Consider the following 24,377-nt stretch of genomic DNA (forward strand, 5'->3'; position numbering starts at 1 on the left):
ATGCTTCACTCCTTCTTTAAAAGGGGAACAAGAATACCCTTGGCAGGGAAGGGAGAGGCAAAGATTAAAACAGAGACTGAAGGAACACCCATTCAGAGCCTGCCCCACATGTGGCCCATACATACACAGCCACCCAATTAGACAAGATGGATGAAGCAAAGAAGTGCAGACCGACAGGAGCCGGATGTAGATCGCTCCTGAGAGACACAGCCAGAATACAGCAAATACAGAGGCGAATGCCAGCAGCAAACCACTGAACTGAGAATAGGACCCCGTTGAAGGAATCAGAGAAAGAACTGGAAGAGCTTGAAGGGGCTCGAGACCCCATATGTACAACAATGCCAAGCAACCAGAGCTTCCAGGGACTAAGCCACTACCTAAAGACTATACATGGACTGACCCTGGACTCTGACCTCATAGGTAGCAATGAATATCCTAGTAAGAGCACCAGTGGAAGGGGAAGCCCTGGGTCCTGTTAAGACTGAACCTCCAGTGAACTAGACTGTTGGGGGGAGGGCGGTAATGGGGGGAGGGTTGGGAGGGGAACACCCATGTAGAAGGGGAGGGGGGAGGGGGATGTTTGCCCGGAAACCGGGAAAGGGAATAACACTTGAAATGTATATAAGAAATACTCAAGTTAATAAAAAAAAAAAAAGTTAAAAAAAAATAAAACAATACACTACAAAAAAAAAAAAAAAAGTGAATCAGGAGTCTCAGTGAGCACATCTGTGGTAAGTCCCTTCAGTTCTTTGCTACCTGGCTTCCACTGTAGCTATCGTTTCTTCTAATGTATTTATGAAGAAAAGCTCCATCATTGTTTCTGCCTCACCCTAGGTACCTGTCAGGCCATTGCCTGTTTCACTACTGGGTCCAGCTTTGATGGGTTCTGGGAATCCAGATGGCCAGGCTTGTCTGGTAAGCAAGTGCTTACCACTGAACCACTTCCCCAACCCACGTTATTTGAATACGAAATATCACCTCCAAAGAACTAGAATGCACAAAGCTACTCAAAGAAAAATACTCAAGTCCTCAGTCTCTTCTCCATTTTTGTCCCTGCAGTTTTTTAGACAGGAACAATGCTGGGTCAGAGTTTTTGACTGTGGGATGGCAATCCCATCCCTCCACTTGATGTTCTGTCTTTCTACTGGAGGTGGGCTCTATTACCTTTCCCAACTGTTTGGCATTTCATCTAAGGTCCCCCCTCCCTTTGAGTCTTGAGAGAGTTTCTCACCTCCCAGGTCTCTGGTATTTTCTGTAGCCTCCTCCCCTATCTCCCAACCCCCAAGGTTGCATATTTCCATTCATTCTGCTGGCCCCCAGGGCTTCTCTCCTGTCTCCTACCCCACCCCCATACCTGATCATGTTCCTCTTTTTCCATCCCCTTCCCCTCTTCCAACCCTCCCTCCCTCTCACTTCCCTTCCCCCCATTGCTTTCTTCTCCTTCCCAAGTAAGATGGAGGCATCCTCGCCAGGACCTTCAGCTTGTTAACTTTCCCGAGATCTGTGGGTTTTATCTTAGGTATTCTGTACTTTTTTTGGCTTATATCCACTTATTAGTGAGTACATACAGTGCATGTTCTTTTGGGTCTGAGTTACCTCACTCAGGATGATATTTTCTAGTTCCATCCATTTGCCTGCAAAACTCAGGATGTCCTGGTTCTTAATAGCTGATAAGAATTCCAGAGAGTATCCAGTATATGGTTCGGAACCCTATTTTCTGTATTCTTTCTTCTACTATGGGACATCTGAATTGTTTCCAGCTTCTGGCTATCACAGATAAGGCCGTTATGAACATAGTAGAGCCCGTGCTCCTGTGGCATGATGGGGCATCTTTTGGGTTTATGGCCAAGAGTGGTATAGTTGGGTCTTCAGTTAGATCTAGTTCCAATTTTCTGAGGAACCTCCAGATTGATTTCCATAGTGGTTGTACCAGTTTGCAATCCCACCAACAATGGAAATCCTTGACAACATGTGCTGTCACCTGAGTTTTTAATCTTAGCCATTCTGATTGGTATAAGGTGGAATTTTGGGGTTGTTTTGATTTACATTTCCCTGATGACTAGGGACTTTGAATGTTTCTTTAAGTGCTTCTCGGCCACTTGAGATTCCTCTGTTGTGAAGACTCTGTTTAACACTATACCTCATTATTTGATTGGGATGTTTGGTTCTTTCGGAGGTTAGCTTCTTGAGTTATTTATATATTTTGGATATTGGCCCTCTATCGAATGTGAGGTTAGTGAAGGTCCAGTTACTGGCCCAACTTGGGATCCATCTCAAGGGGAAGCTCCAAGACCTGACACTGTTACTGAGGCTGTGGTGTGCTTACAGACAGGAGCCTAGCATGGCTGTCCTCTGAGAGACCAAACAAGCAGCTGACTGAGACAGATGCAGATACTTATACTCAACTACTGGACTGAAGTCTGGGATCCTGGTGGTTGAAGTGGGGCCTGGTGGGGGGCATCCTCTTGGAGACATGGGGGAGGAGGAATGGGATGAGCAACTGTGGGAGGACAGACTAGGAAACCATTGGACTGTAAAAGAAAAAAAGTAATAAAAATACTTGAGTCAACCATGACTACATTGACTACACTCATTTGCTTTGCTGTTACTGAAGTCTTCCTGGAAAGGCCTGTTTTCATTCTCTAAGCTTTTCTTTCTTCCTGGCTTTTGCTTTACTGCTTCTCTGCCTCTTTCCGCTCTGTTCCTGCCCGGGTGTTCTCTGTGTATTTGTTTGCTTTTCTATTCTTTCATCCTCGGGGATCACATCTTCTTTCTGACTTCAACTCTCACTTAGACACAGGTTTGGAGAAACCATTCCTGTGTGGTGGTTACTTTTAACTGCCCGTGTTACACAAACTAGGATCCCCTGGAGAGAGTCTGGGTGAATTGTCGAGGTTGGGTAGGCATGTTGAGGGTTGCCTTGGTTGTGTTAATGGAGGTAGGAAGACCCAGGATAAAGGTGGGTGGCACCATCCTTTTTGCTGGGGAACTGGACATTGTGAGGAAGGAGGAAGTGAGCTAAGCACAAGCCTGCGTGCATTCGTTTTCTCTCTGCTTCTGCTTAATGCAGCTCGTTATGGCAAGTCCTGCCTCGGTTTCCCCAAGATGACAGACTGGAACTGGAACTGTGAGCTGAACTGAACCTTTTCTTCCCTTAAGTTTCTTGTCACAGCAACTGGAAAGGAAACTAGGACTCCTAACTTTTCTTAGGGTTCCAGATCAGTTTCTCTTGTACGTCCTGCTGGCTCCTCCAATTTAACACATCTGTGCTTCTCTTCCTACGAAAGCCACCCCTTTCCTCCCCTCGAGGACTTGTTGCTAGGATGTTGGGTTTGGGCACAAAATGCAGTTATAAATATTAAGTAAAAGCTTCACTCACATTTTCATTGATTGGGTACCGGGGAATGAGTTGTTTAAATACACGTTGTTTATGTACACGCCTGTGAAACGTGTCGAAGGTACAGGACTGTGGCGGCAGATGTGATATTATTTCTAATGTCTGTTTTTATGACCAAGAGTCAGTACTATTTGGTCACCAAAGTCATTAATATTTTAAATGTGAAATAAATTGCCAAACGTGAATAGCCTTTGTATAGATGAACAACAATCACTTTTGGCCCACAAAGTTAGAGGAAAAACCCATTTTAGTGGCAATAAAGAAGATTAAATACTCAGATGTAAACATAGCAACAAACACACAGCCTAGATGCGAGCATCTTCAAGTATCCTGCGAGGCAGGGGCCGGCAAGTGAAGAGTTGTCCTCTGTTCTTGCCCCACAAGAGTCAACATTATAAAGACGCCAATTCTCCTTAAATCCATTTATAGAGTTATGCAGTTCCAATAAAAATTCCAAGAGGCTTTTAAAAACAGCTATAGACGTTGATGCAAAGGTCGTGTGGAAGAATAAACACACAGAATAGTCAAGACAACACTGCAAAACAAAAATTACAAGGGAAGAAAGACACTGGAGAAGATAAAGGACTCCATGTAAAGAGAAAGGGATTTTTAAGAAAACAAACTTTGTATCTACTCATTGGTGTTAAAGATATGCAAAGAAGATAAAGCAGAAAAGGAGACTGGTTACTGCAGGGAGGAGACAGGAAGTGGGGGCAGGGAGCATAGTAAGAACAAGAAGGCAATGATACTTCTGTATCAATCTTTTTGGTTTTTTTTTTTTTTAATGAATCTTAAGAGTTAACATATAGAATGAAGGGCTTCATTATGATATTTTCAAATATACATGTCATTATCAAAAAATCTTTCTGTAACTGGTTTTTAGAATTATGGTAATGAGACACACATCCAACTCCCTGATAAATAAAAGTAACTTCAGCCAGGTTGTGAGAGAAACCACAGGTAGAATCTGAAGAGTGAGATATAGATATATAGTGTATGAGCAATATGTAACACCGAAGTGGGTAAGGAAAGAAAACACTAGGGTGGAAAATGGTATCAGGACTATAAACTGTAAGACAAGCCAACACATACCTTCGCATAGAGGCTGGGGAGATGTGTCAGCAGTTAAGAGTGTGGACCGCGCTCTTTCTCTTCAACGAGGCGGCCGAGCGGCAGACGCCAACATGCAGATCTTCCCTGACGGGTAAGACCATCACTCTTGAGGTCGAGCCCAGTGACACCATCGAGAATGTCAAGGCCAAGATCCAAGACAAGGAAGGCATCCCCCCTGACCAGCAGAGACTGATCTTTGCTGGCAAACAGCTGGAGGATGGCCGCACCCTGTCCGACTACAACATCCAGAAAGAGTCCACCTTGCACCTGGTGCTGCGTCTTCGCGGTGGCATCATCGAGCCGTCCCTTCGTCAGCTTGCCCAGAAGTACAACTGTGACAAGATGATCTGCCGCAAGTGCTACGCACGCCTGCACCCCCGTGCAGTCAACTGCCGCAAGAAGAAGTGCGGCCACACCAACAACCTGCGCCCCAAGAAGAAGGTCAAATAGAGCTGGGCCATACCTGGCCTGTGACCCCGGGACCAAATAAAGTCCCCTTCCATCGACTGGAGCAGTAAAAAAAAAAAAAAAAAAAAAAAAAAAAAGAGTGTGGACCCACTTGAGAAGGATCCACGTTCACTCCAAGTATTCAAGTAAGGTGGCTCACAATCACCTGTTACTACAGCTCAAGGGATCTGACACCTCCTCTGACTCTGAGGGCAGCTACACACATGTAAACACACACACACACACACACACACACACACACACACACACACTCACACACACACACACACACAGACAGACAGAGACAGAGAGATACAGATATACAAACATATAATTCAAAAAGTTAAAAATAGGGAGCTGAAGAGACGGCGCCACAGTTAAGAGCACTGACTGCTCTTCTAGAGGACCTGGGCTTCAGTCCCAGCACCCACATGGTGGCTCACAACCATCTGTAACTCCAGCCATAGGGAATCTGATGCCTTCTTCTGAGGGCACCAGGCACGCACATGATGCACAGAAAACATACAGGCAAAACACACACACACACTTACACATACACAGACACACTCACACTCACACACACATACACACTCACACACACACACACACATACACACACACACACACACACACAATAGATATATAAATAAAACCAACCCTATAACTACCCTCGGAAACCTAATTAGATAAACTATGAGAGAATCTTAGTCATCAGTAGTAAGTATGTAAATACTCAAGAATTAAGGTTAATAAATTATCAGGAAAACTGATACTCAAATTTTTGTTTCATTTTGGTGTATTTTAATCTGGTTCATACTTAAAGTATGTATTTTCTTACTACAACAAACCTGGCAGGGCTGGCATGCTACCGTTTTTTTGTTTTGTTTTCTTTTTTTTTTTTTTTAAGATAGGATTTCTCTATGAAACCCTGTTATCTTGGAGCTCACTGTGTAGACCAGGATGTCCTGGCTTTGAACTCACAGAGGTCTGCCTGCCTCTGCTTCCCAAATGCTGAGGTCGAAGGCGCGCGGCACCACGCTCATCAGTTTGCTGATTTCAGGTTGACAAAAAGCCTACTTTTTCTAAAAGCCTTGTTGTTGCAATGCTCATTAATATGATAACGGATATTATGAAATATATATGTGTGCCTTATATGTAAGCTTATCTAAAGAGGTATATGCAATCTAATTATATGGTCTTGATTTTGCTATAAAGATCAAACTAATTTTATTAGAATTTGTTTTTTCAGATATTCTCTTTATTCACTCTGGTTTCAAGACCACAATTGTTTTCGTGTTTATGTTATGTACATGAAAAATCTTTTTGATTTGCTTTATTTTTTATTTTTTAAGAAAGTCTCACTATGCACTCTAAACTGGCCTTGAACTCAGTGTTCTCTGACTCTGTCTCCTGAGTTCTGGGGTTACAGGCTTGGCCATTGTTCTGGGCTGGCAACTTTTATACAGACATAGACTCTTGGGTGCTCTTTTCTCTGCCTCATGGGACTGTAGTTACAAACCTTCTGGAGAAAGCTAAATGAGGAAACTACTCAGGAGAAATGAATGGTTTTTATCTCTCCCTAAGCTAGCAAAAGGTCCCCTTTGAGGTTTTTTCATATATTTTATGCATTTCTATTAAATCTTTGGTTAATAAACAATTAGATGGGTTTCCTTGTGATATATATGTGTTTGTGCATGTGTGCCTGTGCGTGATCATGCTTTTTTGTTTGAGGCAAGAGTTTTGGTATATATCCTAGGCTGTTTTTAAAATCACTCTCTTATGGCCTCACCTCCTGCGTATTCAAAGCCACCAAATGCGACTCCCAGTTTTAAAATTCTTCAGCCTTGGAATGACGTACCAATGAGCTGTGAGAGCCCTGCTTCTGTTGCCTGACTGAAGTAGTAGACCTCTGGTAGCCTGACTGCTGTCTTGTACAATACTACTTATATTATAAATGCAACTTTAAAAACACCAGAGGCAACAGACAAACAACATCAGAGGCGGAGTATTTAACTTAAAATTAGGGTCTTTCTTGCCATAAAATATACACAAAACTAAGAGGATCTGGATAGAGTCTGTGTGGATTCGTGTAGTGTACTTTCTCTTTCAAAGGAGAAATATTCAGTCACTTAAAAAGATCCCAGAGGGGGAAGGTGGGAACAATTGCTGTGATTGGCAGGTGGGTGCTTCTAGCTGAGATTGGCTCTTTTCTATTTCTTTTGAGTTTCTGTATTTTATTTCTGAAAAAAAATTTTTTTTAAAAAGTTGGCAAGACACCAAATATTTCACCTGATCATCATCTTAAAGTGATTTCATTGATTTTGAAGAGTTAGAGGGTGTGATGTTTTCATTTTATGGAGGAAGGAAAAAACCCTAAAGTGTTATGATGAATAGAAGCGTGCTGTGCCTTTGAGGGATTGTGAGGTTCAAGAAGTGTGTCAAAATAAGTCGTTCACTCTCTCCACAAAGGCTATGGTTTTGATACCCTTTCCGGTTACTGAAAGGCTTTCCCTACAAGGCCAAGCACTTAGTTCTTAAGATACCAAATTTCAGTAGGGCATCTGTATTTAGCAAAGGCATTTCACTTGCAGGAGCTGTGCTAGCTTTTGCAACACTGTGACAGCTTTAACCATTTCTTAGGCTACATTGCCTGTAACTTGCATGGGCTCACATTTTCTTTAACACTCATTCCACTGCATGGAAATGACCTATTTGTGTCTCCAACTTCTCAATTGGATTGCAAGCACATACAGAGCAAACACTAAATTTTGTTTCCCTTAGTAGCTCTAGAATCTATCTGAGGGCCAAGCACCAAAGTGGGAATGAGAGAGTAAAGGAATCTTTATGCCCTAACACAGATCTGACTGGAAGGCAAAGGAAACATGGTATCCATGTTATCTTGCATTTCCTTCTAGCTGCCAGCTTTACATCAGAGGTGGCCTATTTCTCCATCACAGGACTTTTCTCCAGAGGGACTCCAAGTGCTGTGTGCTTTCAGATTTTAGTGTTAGAGGACCACCTCCTCACCAACTGTGTCACATACGTTGTGGAAACCATTGTTTTCGCCATTGTTTGCGAGTGAGTACCTTAGTCATCGTTACTATCCCTTCAGCCTTGTTAAGGAGCCAACAGGTAAATCATGACAACTTGGTTAAGAGTTACAATTCACACCAGATCACAGCCAAAAGCAAGAGTGTCTACACTGGTTTACAAGCCTGTGTACTTCTAGATCAACCCATTACTCTTGCCCTTATATTGGTAGGGAGTCTACAGAAGGATTTGGATGCTGTTCCTCCTTTGTGTTCTTCTCTTGCTCTTTATGTAGCAGGGCATCTCTGCTGTGGAACTACTCTAAGGTGCTGTCTCAACAACTCAGTTAATGAGACCTGTGTCTGGCAGGACTTGGAATCGGAATGTTCTAAGTACTTCTCATATTAGTCATCTTCAAAGGCGTTCTAGCCCGTGATGGAAGAGGGTTTTGTGCTTGTGTTTGAGACTGGATCTTCCTATGAAGCTCCATGTGGGCTTGAACCCACAATTTTCCTGCCCAGCCTCTTGAGTGCTAAGATTTCAGATATGTGCTGCTGTGTCTGATTAAAACAGTTTTTTTTCTAAGTGGCACAACAAATATTACAGAAAATTTAGAAGAGAGCAAAGAGTTAAAACACTCAAATCCCAATCCCTTCCATAACAAGATTTTTGAGAAAAATCATTGCACTTTTTATAACTATGTCTTTACATAATTAAATTCACAATAAAATATATTTTTCTGCTGCTTTTTTGTTTAACATTACACCATTCACACTGTCTTCTCGCTGTTATATACCATTCATGCTGTTTTCTATGCTGTTATATGGACTTTATACATGCTAATTATAGATTTAGGGAGGGTATGTCTTTGCTAGCTAGGTCTGTAAGGGTCAGACACACATCTAAGGATGACACATGTTATTCTATTGCAGACATCCCTAGCTCTGTTCCTTTTAGTTAACACAATCACCTGAATCCCTCTTTCCCTCCCCTGTGCTAGAGAGAGCAATTAAGGAATCACTACATTTAAGGCTCCCTTTACAGAAATGAAAAATATGACTCATCTAAGTTCCAAAACAAGTGATAGCCACAGTGTAGCACCCCTCATTCCTTCCCTGGTAACAGGGTTCTCTGCCCCACCCCCATAGCCTGCTCAGCCATCCAATCCAATCACTTGGACAAAGTGCTAGAAGTGGGAGTGAGAACATGCAGGTGAGGACGACTGCATTTCTTCTAGGGCAACTTACAAGTTGGAAGCATGTCAAGTTGGTGTTGCTAGCAGCCATTTCTTGTTACCTGGAGAAGGTTCACTTTTAGATAAAAAGAAGAAAATTGAACAGAGATGAGGATGGTTCCAACAGGCCTTCATTAAGTCTGTGAATTGTTGCTTTATCCTTTGTATCACAATAGACCAATGGACTTAAACTTGCTTAAGTTTAGGTTTGATTGTTTTTATAAGTTGCAATCACAAAAGTCCTAATTAACATAGTTCCTGTGACTTTAGATAAGACATCACTAAGACATCAAATGGTAGTCAGTAAAACAGAAAGACTTAACTCCCAATAACAACTTAGGGAAGTGAGTGAGAAGATATTTAGAAGAATGTTTTAGAAACTTAGCATTTTACTTTATTAAAAAAAACCTGCGGGGGTTGGGGATTTAGCTCAGGTAGAGCGCTTGCCTGGCAAGAGCAAGGCCCTGGGTTCGGTCCCCAGCAACAAAAAACAAAAAAAAAAAAACAAAAAACAAAAAAAACCCCTGCTAATATTTGAAAACTCTTTGCCCATAACAATCAATCGTGTAGCTATTTCTCAAGTGTAGTCAGTAATCTTTTAGTTCATATAACATTGTATGCCTTAACTAGAAGACATGACGATCAGAAAGTCGAAGGAAAAGGAATAAACTTGATAGCCCTGGTCAGTTACGTTCCTTAGGTATCCAAAAGGGAGAGAAAAGTCATGAAGAGATATACGGATGAGCCACCATTATATTTCTAGATCCTTTAACCATCTTTGTGGAGCTAGGCATGATGGCGCAAGCCACCTAGCACCTGAAGAGGACAGTCTAGGATACATATCAAGATCTGACTCACCCCAACTTAAAAAAAATTATAGAAAAGAAGAAAAGAGAAGAAAGAGAAAAATTGTTTGGAGTAGTTTGGAGTTATCTATAGCTTTTTGTCTCTTAATTGTATAACATCCTATTTGGGCTAAATGAATTGGCCATAATTAAATCTGTTGATGGTAGAGGAGGGGACTAACTTGAGAAGTCTGGAACTTACTATTTTACTACCAAAGCAGACCCTTTTGAAGGAATTATTGATAAGAGTTTTCTCTTGCAGACATCCTTCGAAAACACTTACATTAAAGTATTAATATTTTGTCAGAAAAATGAAATATAAATAAAAGTCCTAATATTTTAATGCTTACATAATTCAACAATCGAGTGTTTTTTTGCTATGTAACTCAGTAGCACAAAATCTAGGTTAGAGACTCGCAACTTTTCTATGACAGAATAATTTGGCAAGTAAGTGATTTTATTAGGGCAAACAATAAGACTGTTAATGTCCTGCATTAATAATTTATTTTCAGTAATTGTGAGAATATCTTCTTAGTAACATATGGATTCTGCAGCACTTTTGTTTTATAACCTGATTCTTAAAAATTCCAGTGGCTTGTTTTCTTGTATTTCCCTTAATTGTGGTGATCTTAAACAGATCTTCAGTTTTAAATCTGCCAGTTGTTCTAATACAGATGCATAAATATATTTTCTCCAGTTGGCTCTTTCTTACAAAGCAGGCTTGTTTGTGGGCACCGTCAAGACATCTGCATCTTATTGGATTTAATTTTTAGTAATAAAGACCTCCCGCATTACACATTCTCCTCAGCCTAAATTTGTTTGTGTGGGAAGCAAAGGAACTGTCAGTCAAAGAGGAAAAAGTAAATCCATATGCTGTGGAGGGCTCAGCATCCTCTGCTACAAGAAAAAAGAAAAAAGGCCAAGCACAGACAGTACCCCAGCAGCCCTCATTTTTAATGTTTTTTAAAAGGCTGGCTGCTGTGGTCTGAATGCTGGTACCCATCACACTCAAATGTCGAAACCCAATCAGCAATATGATAGTATTTAAGAGAGAGAGGCCTTTGGGAGGGTTCCTTCCTCACATATGGAATAAAACCCCTTATTACAACACTTGTAAAAATGGTGTTTTTTTTTAACAAGTGTAACTTTACACTTCTAATACTGTAATATTTATATTTTTTTCAATTGTAAGCTATAAATTAAAAAAACGATTAGACTCGTGGGATCTAGTGCCTTTCGTTTACTAGTCCTCCCTTCCAAACCAGACACAGGATCTACTGCAGCCTTGACTTTGGATTTAAGAGATTTTCAAAATGAGCAATAAATCTGCTGCTTATAAATGACCCAGTCCAGCTAGGTGTGGTGGAGCACACCTTTATCCCAGCGCTCCAGACGCAGAGGCAGGAACATCTGTAAATTCGAGGCCAGCTTGTCTACATAGTTCTTGGACAACCAGCCAGGGCTGTGTAGAAAGATGCTGCTTCAGAGAGAAAGAAAGGGGGGGGGAGGGGTGTGTGTGTGTGAGTGGTGGGAAATTAACCAATCTAAGATATTTTCTTCTAGCATCGATGACAGGTGAAGACACTTGCTGTAGTAGCAAAGGCAGGAGTGTCTTAACCCAGTGCTTCAGAGCCATCTCAATCCCATTTTATCCATGTTCCTTGCGTAGCATGACTTGACTGAAATTAGGCAGAAACATCCCATTTGTCTCACTTGTGTTCTCTGCATGTGTTTCCAGTCTCTGGCTCTAGCCTTCTCCATTTTGGGGTTCACCTCTACCCCTTATACTTGCTTATGGTTTTCACAGTCAAGTCCTGGGACAGCACACTAAATCTGTCTGAAATAGTCAGAACATAGCATCTGTAGCTTCAGAAAGGCAACAGATAGAAGAGGCTAGCACAACTCGGTGTGATAATAGACTTTCAGTTTTTCAAAGCCATACATAAAGTCCCTTGTGTAGAGGACAAGAATGGAAAGTTGATTGGCAGGAAGATACCTAGAACAGCTCATATCTCTGGGTCAGTATCAACCTCAGGATGAGGAGGAAATTGGACACCACATACACTGTTGGTGTTTCTTCTTCAGCACAAACCAGGGCAGCCTACTATCTTCCTTGTGTCTCTATAAGCCTCACATCAGCCTGAACTTCAACCAGAGAAAAGATACTTTTAGAAGTACGTTGTGTCTATTTAAATTAGGAAGTTTAAGTTTGGTTTAACAAGCTTCTTATTTGCTGTGGGGGCTACCAATACTTCTATGGCTTACTCTTCAAAACCTTCTACCATTTTATGTCCTCTGAGAAGACTTCTATATACTAGCCTCTGGTATCTATGAATGTGATCTTATCTGCAAATTGGCACTTTGCAAATAAAACTAAGAATACACACACACACACACACACACACACACACACACACACACATATATATATGTAGGGAGAAAGAGAGAGAGAGAGAGAGAGAGAGAGAGAAAGAGAGAGAGAGAGAGAGAGAAGGCCTTATCCAAGGACTGATGCCTTCACTGGAAGATAGAATTTTGGCAGAGACACACAGGGAGAATGTTGCGTGATGATGGAAACAAAGGTTGAGGTGACTTGTCTAAAGTCACAGAATGCCAGGGAGCACTGGCAATCCTAGAAGCTGTGCAGAGTGAGGAAGGACATTTATTTCTATGTCCTTGAGAGAAAACATAGTCTTGCCAACACTTTTCACCTCAGACTTCTAGCTTTCAGAACTAGAGAGGAAACACATCTGTTGTTTTAACCACCCAGTGTGTGGTAATCTATTTGGCATCTCTAAGAAAACAATATGCTGCTACTTAAGCAAATGAACAGAAATATGGACAATAAACTGTAATGGAGGGTCAGAGATCTGTGAACATAAAGGAACAACTGAAGAGGAACTGACCCGGCCAGTACAAGCTGATGCAAGTGTATGCATGGGCTAGGCCACCAAGCCTGATGACTTGAGTTTGGATCCCTGGAACCCACATGGTCGGAGAGAACTAAATATCAAAAGTTGTCTTGGGTCTACACACTGACACACACACACACCCTTCTGAGCCACATTCTCATCAGCGAAAGGGCGCTTTGGCTCACCAAATGATCTCTGAAAATCAAGTGTAATTTTTGTGCTAATTCTGTAATGTTTATGGTTATTCGTCAATTGCAATTGCAACCTATAATTTAAAAAATGATTAGGCCAAGAGGAAAGACTCGCGCCCTTCCTTTACTGTTCCCTCTACACTCAGAAACAAGTAATTGAAGTGTTTTGTTCTCCAAGCTTCATTTTGGATGCTTGGAGTTGAAAGATTAAACTATGTCTCCGCTCACGAACCTCCTTCTGGCTAGCGCATTTGAACACATAACCAACACTAATATCTGTCTATGGACCCCAAATCCTGAAGTTAGTGGAATTGAGCCAATTCCTGGGTTTGGGGCTTCAGTAGTCCCAAACCGGGCACTTTAATCTCTTTAAACTTGTTTCTGTTTGGTGAATTGCTGAAAGGTTGCAATAAAATCCAAAAACGCCATTACAGGTACATAAACATGTATCCTGAGATACTATGTCTGATCTCCAAGGGCTCTCACAGGTCCCGAGCGCGCGGGGCGGAGCAGCCGGAAGTGCCAGTGCGCGCTGTCAGCGACGCCGGAAGTCCTCTGTCGGCCTGGCGGTAACCTTGTGGGCCTGGCCGCTACTGCTGAAGTGAGCTCGGCGAGTCTGAGCTTTGGCCCAGCGAAGCTCGTTACCTGCGGCGGGCCGCCGAGGTCGCGCAGGAGGGAGCCGAGGGCCGCGGAGCTCAGGCGCGCGCGCAGCGCCTCGCAGCCGACATGTCTCTGGTGGCGGAAGCGTTCGTCTCCCAGATCGCAGGTAACGCGTGTGGGCGCAGACTGGGCGACGGGGAAGGCGACGGGGATCCGCGTGGGGAGAGGGCTGGAGTTTCCCCGCAGCCGTGGGTGGAGGGTGTTGAGCCCACAGCCCGTGTGGAGGCGGCCATAAGGCTTGGCCTCACTTTCCGGATGAGGAAACTGAGGGCACACGGCCAAGGTCACCCTGCGGGGGCAGAGTCCTGTCCACATTCCCTCCGCTGCGCTTTGTTCCCTGTCGCAGCGGTTTGTGTGTGTTTGTGTGTGGAAGAGGCCGGGGGTTAGCGTTGAGGTGGGGGCGTGGCTACAGGTTCAGCCCTCGCCTCCCCCAAGGCTTCTGTGGGAGAGGGGCAGCCTCTCTGGTCTTGGGTTCTCAAGTTTAAGAAGACTGTCCCTCTTGAGCCGCCCTTCTTTACCTGTTGTTGTTGATGGGTCTCCGAAGTTCTTCTCCAAGCCATTTGCAAAGTCTGTAGGATTCTTGAACTATTCTTAATTTGCAGGCAGTTTAAAGAAAGTAGGCATCTTTGACTCTGTGGTTCCAGCTTGTAAATAGATTTTATATATGTATTTCATATTGAAGTTTTTATTTTGTTGAAAGTGGCTATGATAGAGAAAGAAGAGTTAATGGAATGAATGTTAATTAACTCCAATAGTGTTTTCAGCGTGTGAATAAGGAGATAGTCACTAAGATAAACAGGTATATTTGGTATAAGTTAGTATATTGGAAATGAAAAGTATAATGTGTTATCAACATTTCCAAATGCTTTCCACTGTATTGAATTTGTGTGAACAGATTTCCTTTTTCCTTTAAAGTAGCATTTTATAGGAGAGAGGATAGAAGACATATTGTAAGCTACATGAAAGCAGGGGTGCTTGTTTGTTCTCCATTGTATCCTAGTACCTGTCGGTTCTGTTAAAAACCTGTGACTTGAGTAAGTAACACTGAGATTTCAAGTAATGGTTATTTTGTTTCTGATTTTATCACTTAGGTTGAAAAAGTTAGGCCTATGAAGTGAGATAAGTGGTTTAATTTAGCCCGATGCTGTGTTGTAAATCATTTTACAGTGAATGTTCATATTCTGAATTTATATATTCCAATGTGTGATTTCTCTTCAATAAGAAAACGAGGAATGATATTTGTTAAACTTTTAATAAGTTCAGAATTCTACCTCAGTTAGTGAAGTTTACAAATTTCCAGGAATTTTGTTATGTTGTCTTAGGTTGTTTGTAGCGATCTGTTGTGCCAGAAGGAAGCATTTAAAGATAGGTAATTCAGTAAATAGTAAATAGTATTGGAACAGCTCCTAAGTCAAAGTATTGCATGAATAAATTCTAGATGTATTAAAGATTTAAATGTAACCCAAACTTACAATAAAATAATTAGTAAAAAACAAGGATAAATATAAGGTATTTTAATAATATTGGATAGCAGAAGGAGTTTCTAAGCAAAACATAGAGTATACATTCCATAATAGAAATGGTTGTATAAGAATATGGGAAGTTTTTGATGTTAAAAAACACCATGGAGAGCTGGGGGTGGGGCTCTTGCCTGTAGTCATAAGCACTTAGGAGGCTGAGACAAGAGCATATTGCAGGCTTGAGGCTAGCCAGCCTGGGCTTTATAAGGAGAACATGTTTGAAGTAAAACAAACAACAACAATAAAACCTACACCATAAATATATACATAGAATAAGAAAATCATTTAATTATTAAAAAAACTCCCAAAAGAAAGGCAAAAAAATCTGAATAAGTATTTTATAAAAGCAGAAATACAGATAGAAAGTGAACAGGTGGAAAGATGGGCTCCACAAATAACTGACCATCCTTCTATTTAGGCGAAAGGGAATATGCTAAGCTCTAGTACTGTCAGGGACTTACAGAGAAACATTACTTTCTAACCTTTAGTGAGTGTAAACAGCAATATTTGCTAAAATGTTATACTTTAATCCAGAAATCACCCATATGTGGATTTATTTAGTAGAAATTTGAGGTCCAATTTTTTAAAGAACTATACAATAATCTTCATTATTTCTGATAGTAAAAAAATAAGAGTGTCCCAGATGTATATCAGATTATGCTATAACAATCCAACAGTTTTGATTCAGTACCTAAAATAGATGAGTTGTCAGAGAGGTGTGTGTACCTCATTGTCAGCACTGTTCATGGTAGCCAAGATGTGAAAGCAAACCTGGTGTTTGTCAGTAGATGAATGGATCAAAGAGATGGGCATATACACAAAAGGCATGCTGGATATCCATGACAAGGAGCAATTCTTCCATTGAGTCCATTCTATATGAGTCATTTAGACGCATGTATGTTTTGTTGTTGTTGTTTGTTTCCTTTCATGGTGACTTCAGGTGGAAGTAATGTCATCTTTCTTAGATTTCTATTGTGTGACCAAAAGCAACTTGGGAAGGTGGGGTGTATTTCAGTTTATAATTGAACCATAGTCTGTCATGAAGGGAAGCTAGGGCAGGAACTCAAGCAGAGACTATAGAGGAGGAGGACCACTGTTTCCTGGCTTGTTCTCTGTAGCTTTCTTAACCTGCTTTCTATAAACCCACCCAGGACCACCTGCCTAGGGGTAGCACAGCACCCACAGGGAACTGGACTGACTCTCGGATACCAACCATTAATAAAGGAAATGCCCTACAGACTTGCCCACAGCCAGTCTGATGGAAGAATTTTTCAATTGAGTTCACTCTTCCAGAATATGTCTAGGTTTGTGAAAACTTGACAGAAACCTACCAGCACAAATGTATATTTCAAAATAGCCAAAAGGATAGATTTTTAATATTATCACAGAAAAGTTGATGATTGATGATAGACATGTTAAGTAGCTTGATTTACTCTTTATACATTATGTACCTGTGTTAAAAATATTATGTTTGTCATTTGAAAAAGCAAATTTATTTCTGGCATGGTGATAAACACTTGTAATAGTAACAGAGGCAAGAGGATTGCCAGTGCCAGTATCTGGGCTGTATAGAGAGATCTTGGCTTGGTGGTGTTGGTAGGGGGAAAATAATAATAAAATACATTTATAAATATGTATACCTGGGTGTTTACAGACACTGATAGTTAAGAGATGTGATAATATGTTAGCTTTCAAGCTAGGAAAGTTTAGTATGATATACACCCTGTGTGAACTTATTAAATAGATTCTGTATGGGCAGGTATATGTTTACCTGAGCAAAGAAAAACGATTAGAACAATTCAACTAATTCTCCTCAGGAGTTTCAAGAAAATATAAACTGTTGGTAGAAGATGGAGGAACTGTGTTTCTGATTTATTTGAATTACCTTAGTGAGCCTATTTTACTTTTGTAATTTAAACAACTATACATTTTCAAATTAAAAGACTTTACTTAGGAACAGAAAAAAAGAAAATCTGGGTTTAACCTTGACCTTTAAGTGATTTATAAATGTAACTCAGATCCAATAGCTATCCACAGTATTTTGTTTTGGGTCATGATTTAGCATTCTTAGAAGGAGGTTAACCTGTAGGGTAGAGATACATGTTTACATAGTTCTGTTTTAACAATAATTATGATTTTTTGTAACTGATAAATATCTAATATATATGGTAGTTCGGTTATTCTTCTTCCCAGTGGTCATGAGCTAGCACACATGTTGATATTTCTTCTGGAAACGTTTAAGGCATCTTAATGTTAAGCTGGTATCTGTGATATTCTCTCTCTCTCTCTCTCTCTCTCTCTCTCTCTCTCTGTGTGTGTGTGTGTGTGTGTGTGTGTGTGTGTGTGTGTGAGTGTGTGAGTGATATTTCTGCAGTGCCTGCCTCAAGAGACTGATTTGTAAAGGGCATATTTATGCAAGCTGCTTTAGTGTGGATCTGCTTTTGTGTTCCCCAAAGACCCATGTTATCCAAAGTTTTGATCCCCTCTGTGGCATTGGGAACTTGTGGCATTTCTTCAAGTAGAAAGTTTAAGAGGTGCTGGTTGCGAGACCATCATCCTTTTTGCTGTGTCTCCACCGTGAAGAGTTTTATTTAGAACACCTGCTTCACCACAGGTCCAAAGCAGTGAGTCTGCCCTACTGTGAACCAAAACCTCCTAAACTGAGGCAGAGACAAGCCTTTCTTGTTTGTAAGTTGATTATCGCAGATGTTCTGTTAGAGTAATGGTAAACTTACTCCTAAGGCTTTCTTTGTCTCTTTCCTAGCAGTGCACCTCTGGCTCACAGCTCCCATTCTGATTCAGTGGGATTGTTGTCTTTGTAAAGTTTTATTTTCATAAAATATTTGTTGTGACTTCTAGGTTCAACACCTTCCTTGGTTTCCCAACGTCAGTAGGGCTAAGTGGTAAAAGCCTGTCTATAACTAAGTCCAGGTCTGCTACTTTAGCTTCCGCTCTTGTCACTCCCTTCCTGAACCTCTAGACTTTCTAAAGTATTTGTAATGTCCACCTTTAGCACACACTGTTGTCTGCTTGATATGGCCACGTCAACAATTCTGGTTCCTTCTTAAGACTCAACGTCATTTGAGTGTGTGTGACTAGGACAGTTTTTCCTTGTCAAATGAGATTCTTTTTTAAATAATAATAATAATAATAATAATAATAATAATAATAGTAATGATCCATGGTCATTATAGAAAAACGAAAATAATACAGAGAACTGTAAGGAGTGAAAAATCACCTGACAGCCTGCTGCCAAAATTAAGACTTTAAAATCCCATCTCATATTCAAAACTTTGCTGAGCAAATCTATCATTTCTTTCTCCTAAATTAAAAATACAGGCATAGGTAATACAGAGGGTGCATTTCTTTTGTCATATGATATAATGGGATCTCTTCTCATGTCTATGATGAAATTACTTTCTGTCATATTTGAATGGCTATGTAGTATTTCATTGTAGTAAAGAAACCATAATTTACTTGTGAAAACCTAAAAACCAATGGGTTTTTAGGATTTTTTTTTTGTTTTGTTTTGTTTTTTGTTTTTTTTTTTGTTTTTTTTTTTGTTTGTTTGCTCTGTTTTGCTTTTTTGAGACAGGGCTCACTAAGCAGCCTTGCAGTTTGGCCTGGATCTTACAATGTAGACCAGACTGGCCTTGAACTTAAAAGAATTGCATTTGCTTATGCTTCCGAGTGCTGGGGTTTGGGGGAATGTTTCATCAGTCAGTATAAATGAAAGGTTGGAGACAGCAGATGCTCTGCACACAAGAATACCCACACCAGCTCGTGCCGTTGCATGGCTGACCAAGCACATAGAAAATGAGAAAAGCACTGTTAGGACCAAGGGATCTAGGAGGACAGGAAAGCATTTTGGGACCAGGTGCTATTTGTAATGTGTGCTCTCAGGGAGGACTTAGTCCCTCTCTTACAGGGCTTTTAAAAGTTTTAAAAGGCTTTTTAAAAGCTTTTAAAACTATGGATTTCAGTTGTTTGGTTTCCTTCTCAGCAGCGCCTACATTAGAATAACCAGGAGAAGTTGTTTTGCATGCATCACAATGGCCCTTGGCCTTGCTTTGCTTTTCAACCACTTATTGTGTAATATTTCTGGTAGCTTGTGTTAGAGAGAGAAAAAAGAGAATTTGGCAGGTCAGTTTGGTCAAGTTGATATGTGCCAAAGCCATCGAAGGTGTATATGATTTTTCTCTTTGCAATGGTGCTTGCATTTGTGGGATAAATTTCTTAAAGTAGAAGAGGAATTTGAATTATTCTTACCCAAGTAACATGGAAAGAATAATAAATTATGACTTTGAAGGAACAATTGGTTCTCTAGATTATTACAGGCTAGATTTGGAATTTTAAAAGGATAAAACATGGTCTTGGATATTGAATTTGCCAAAAACTTTAAAAGATGTATTTTATTTTATTATGGGCATTGTTTTGCCTGCATGTATGTCAGTGTGATAGTGTTGGATCCCCTGGGACTGGAGTTACAGACGTTATGAGCTGTCATTTAAGTGCTGGAAGAACTCCTAACCGTGCTCCTAACTGGTGAGACATCCCTCCAGCCCTTTAAAAATTTTATAAACAATCTCTGTATTTTAAATTTTCATTATTTTTTTCAAATGACAAACGTTCCTAACGTAAGTTTCTGGTTTGTTTATTTATACCTGAGCATGAATAGGTCCCTAAATGTAAGTAAGTATCTTGAAAATAAGTGGCATTAAAACATGCATGTTTTAACTCATCAATGATGATAGTTTGGCTAGCCATCTATGCTTCCCATGCGATGGGGACTAGGATACTTAATATCCCAACTTAATTCAAAAATCTTAGAAGACATTTACAATTTCCTCTTTTACACTTAGATGAAATGTAGCTCAGTGGTAATCCATTTACCTATCATGTGGGTGACCCTGGGTTTGATCCCAAACATTAAACATAGACATGCATACACACACAAAATCAGGCATATTTTAAAAATCTTTTTATATTGTAATAAAGTATGCTTTGTTCTGTTTTTCCTCATCTTAGTGCAGGACATCACACCAAGAAAGGTTCTAGAGGCTGAGATAAATGGTAAAATAGAGGGTAAAATAATCTTACAATATTGGTAGGAGTGTAATAATAATATAGCACAGGGGAAGAACATTTTCACATGCAAGGCCTGAGTTTGATGTTCAGTACCACCAAAAGAGTGTTTTTGTTTTTTAAATTTTTAAAAATTTTGGTATGAAAGGGCAGTGATGCTACTGTCGATAAGACCATATTGCGCTCTCAAAGTATTGAATGATGAAAACTACAACAGATAATTGAAGAAATGCATTAATAATTTAAATGTGCTGAGAACAATGCATTCAATTGTTTTGTTCTTTAAAATGAAATATTTTCTTAGTTGTTTTTACTCAGTGTTCTGAGGATTTCCCAATAGCATTGAGGAAGGCACCAAAGAATTACTGAGAAGTTATTGAACTGGCCATCATATTTTAGATAATCATTTTTTCATTATCAGTCATATAGATAGTATTGTATCATGGAACTTACCATGTTGGTAGCTGTGAAGTTGATATTGAAGGGGCAGGTGGTGAAGGCAAACAGACAAAATAAGGTTATACTCCAGATGAAAGGCAACATGTCGTTGATTGACAGAAGTATGGCCTATTATTTGGTCCTACTGTATTCATGAATATATTGCAAACCAGATTCTTAAAGGCAATGCTTTGCTCCCTTTGGAAATTCTAATATGTTGCTAAGATTCTTTGAAAGACATGTTTATTGAAAATTGTTTGCAGTTGAGGTAATGTCAATTTTAATTTTCTTGTAAGTTCTATTACAGTTTGATATTCTTAAATAACTCCTCTTTCTAAGATGTGTTTGGTATGGGATCCAGTGCCCCGAGTATGTTAGGCAAATACTCTATCACTCAGCTATACCCACAGCTCCATAATTTTGAGCGATTTAGCTTAAAGGATTTTGGTGATGGGTACTCTCTTAAATTTGTCAGTATCATTTCTGTGGATGCTTTTGAGTTATTAATGTTAGCTTAAGCTTTCTGTATTTGAGTGAAAATTGAAAGAAAACATCACCAAATGTCTTAACATTTCTAAAACATTTAAAAATATCTTGAGAAGTAGTTATTAGATAGAAGGTATGAGATAGATAAGAGATTGAAAATTCAGACTTTTCATTTTGTTTTAAAGACAGAAGTTATAATATTCAGTAAATTTAGCTAAACTCATTTATATGGGGGAAGAGAATGTAGCCTTGCCAGTAAGAAAAATTCATGCTTTAATTTTTTATTGCTTTGTAAATGACCCTCTATTCTTGAACTCTTTTCTTATTTTTGTATAGTCTATAAATGAATCATGGTTTTGAACTTTCTTACATCAGTAATAAAAATGAAATTTGATGGGTTAGTAATGAAGGCTCTTTTCATAAAAAAGTCATTTTGTCATGACAATTTCCATTAACTGTAACTATGTTAGCAAAATAGAAGTCATAAAATGCATTTCATTGTGTGTTTTTGTGCTAATTATATATTTTTATCACTAAGAACTTTCCTAAACCACAGAAATTTCTTTAAAACTTAATTTGCCCTTGGATTAAAGAAAAGGTTTTTGGTGTGTATTTATTCTATTGAATACAACATTCTTCGGTATAATAGAATTTCTTTTCACATATATTTTATGGTCAACCTAAGCATTGGCTAAAACTTTATAAATTTTATCTGCTTATCATTAAAAGGCTGTCGTTACTGATTGCTGACTAATAATTTGGCCATTTGTTAGCTACCTTTGCTTATTAGTCTTCATGATAAATGAAAAAAAAATTTTTTTAAAGACCCAGTAGAATACAGGGTTCAGTCCTCAGCACCACAAAACCCAAAAACAAGCAAACAAAAGCTTATGGTCATCTTGAAATATAAGTAATTTCTTTGATTTGCATGTTTTATTAAAGAGTTATTATGTTGTCATTGTTTTTACTATTATCATTATCAGTTAAAGATACTAATTTGGCCAGTGATGAGAACTAGTTATAATATGTAAACTATTTAACTAGTAATTGTTTTTTTGTTGTTGTTCTTCAGTTGGAGTAATGAATTATTCTTTATAGATTTTCCTCTGTATTAGTGTTCTACAGATGAGGAAAGTCAGTGGGCACAGGTGTAGACATGAATATGTGAGAGGGAATTTATTTGGGGAATTAGCTTATTTGATTTTGGAGGATGAGATGTTTTACACAGGCTGTCTATAACTTGGAGAACTTGAGATGGACTCAGTTCAAATCTGAAGTTCTGAAAACCAGAGAAGCTGTTGCTTCAGTCCAAGACTGAAGGGCTGAGAGAACCCACAAAATGACTGACAGTAAGTCTCAAGAGTCCAAAGACTGTAGTTCTGGTGTCCCAGGGCAGGAGGCAGGCAAAAGAAGGAAGAGGGTGGAAGGGAATATGAATCTTTTCCATTTCTTTTTCTTGTGGTATGGTGGTGAATGTTTATTTTATTTTATATTTTATAGCCCACCATCAGGAAGTCAAGGACAAATTCAGGGTAGGAACCTGGAGGCAGGAACTGGCATGGAGGAATGCTGCTTATTGGCTTGTGACCTGAGCCCACAGGAATAAGGGTCCTTCATGATAAGGTGTTGAAAGGGAGGACTAGGGATGAGGAGATAGAGAAGAGAAGAAGCTGGAATAAGGAGGTCTAGCACAAGCTGGTGACTTATACTTATGCAAGTTTAGTAAGTGCAGTGTCTTAAATGTCTTTTATAAGGGAGAAATGGGCTGAAGTCAGCAGAAAGCAAAATAAACAACGTTGGCAAAGAATCAGGCACAGCTGCCTTAGGACTTTACCACAGCCCTTCAGTGGGGAAAGCCAGATTCCTGCCTTTATCAGATCTGCCCCTGGGCAAGGACAGAGAGCCAGAGTTCCATTTGTATTTATCAGAACCTCTGAGAAAGCCTTGGAATGGTCTGTCTCCCAACAGGCTTGCTCCCCATGGCTTTCTTTCTTTCTTTTTTTTTTTTTTTATTAACTTGAGTGTTTCTTATTTACATTTCGATGTTATTCCCTTTCCCGGTTTCCGGGCCAACATCCCCCTAATCCCTCCCCCTCCCCTTCTTTATGGGTGTTCCCCTCCCCCTCCTCCCCCCCTTGCCGCCCTCCCCCCCAACAATCACCTTCACTGGGGGTTCAGTCTTAGCAGGACCCAGGGCTTCCCCTTCCACTGGTGCTCTTACTAGGATATTCATTGCTACCTATGAGGTCAGAGTCCAGGGTCAGTCCATGTATAGTCTTTAGGTAGTGGCTTAGTCCCTGGAAGCTCTGGTTGCTTGGCATTGTTGTTCATAAGGCGTCTCGAGCTCCTTCAAGCTCTTCGAGTTCTTTCTCTGATTCCTTCAACGGGGGTCCCGTTCTCAGTTCAGTGGTTTGCTGCTGGCATTCGCCTCTGTATTTGCTGTGTTCTGGCTGTGTCTCTTAGGAGTGATCTACATCCGGCTCCTGTCGGCCTGCACTTCTTTGCTTCATCCATCTTTTCTAATTGGATGGCTGTATATGTATGGGCCACATGTGGGGCAGGCTCTGAATGGGTGTTCCTTCTGTGTCTGTTTTAATCTTTGCCTCTCTATTCCCTGCCAAGGGTATTCTTGTTCCCTTTAAAGAAAGAGTGAAGCATTCATATTTTGATCATCCGTCTTGAGTTTCATTTGTTCTAGGCATCTAGGGTAATTCAAGCATTTGGGCTAATAGCCACTTATCAATGAGTGCATACCATGTGTGTTTTTCTGTGATTGGGTTACCTCACTCAGGATGATATTTTCCAGTTCCAACCATTTGCCTACGAATTTAATAAAGTCATTGTTTTTGGTAGCTGAGTAATATTCCATTGTGTAGATGTACCACATTTTCTGTATCCATTCCTCTGTTGAAGGGCATCTGGGTTCTTTCTAGCTTCATGGTATTGGTACAGAGACAGACAGATAGACCAATGGAACAGAATTGAAGACCCAGAAATGAACCCACACACCTATGGGCAC

The 24,377-nt window shown here is 40.1% G+C and overlaps 1 protein-coding gene and 1 pseudogene across 2 annotated transcripts in view; both read left to right on the top strand.

The window, feature by feature from the left end:
* The window catches only part of LOC116900840, an 11,605-nt pseudogene extending 6,584 nt beyond the window's left edge, over positions 1 to 5,021 (top strand). The window contains exon 2 of the transcript XR_004387955.1: positions 4,500 to 5,021. The product of XR_004387955.1 is annotated as a ubiquitin-60S ribosomal protein L40-like (transcript). The remainder of the gene's footprint in view (positions 1 to 4,499) is intronic.
* Positions 5,022 to 13,704: 8,683 nt separating this feature from the next.
* Positions 13,705 to 24,377, top strand: part of Mtx2 (metaxin 2) — a 61,507-nt gene continuing 50,834 nt past the window's right edge. Inside the window, exon 1 of the mRNA XM_032903514.1 lies at positions 13,705 to 13,935. Within this exon, the coding sequence (XP_032759405.1) occupies positions 13,896 to 13,935 (40 nt within the window). The 5' untranslated portion in view covers positions 13,705 to 13,895. The remainder of the gene's footprint in view (positions 13,936 to 24,377) is intronic.

This window comes from Rattus rattus, chromosome 5 (assembly GCF_011064425.1).
Source record: "Rattus rattus isolate New Zealand chromosome 5, Rrattus_CSIRO_v1, whole genome shotgun sequence".
Lineage (NCBI taxonomy): Eukaryota > Metazoa > Chordata > Mammalia > Rodentia > Muridae > Rattus > Rattus rattus.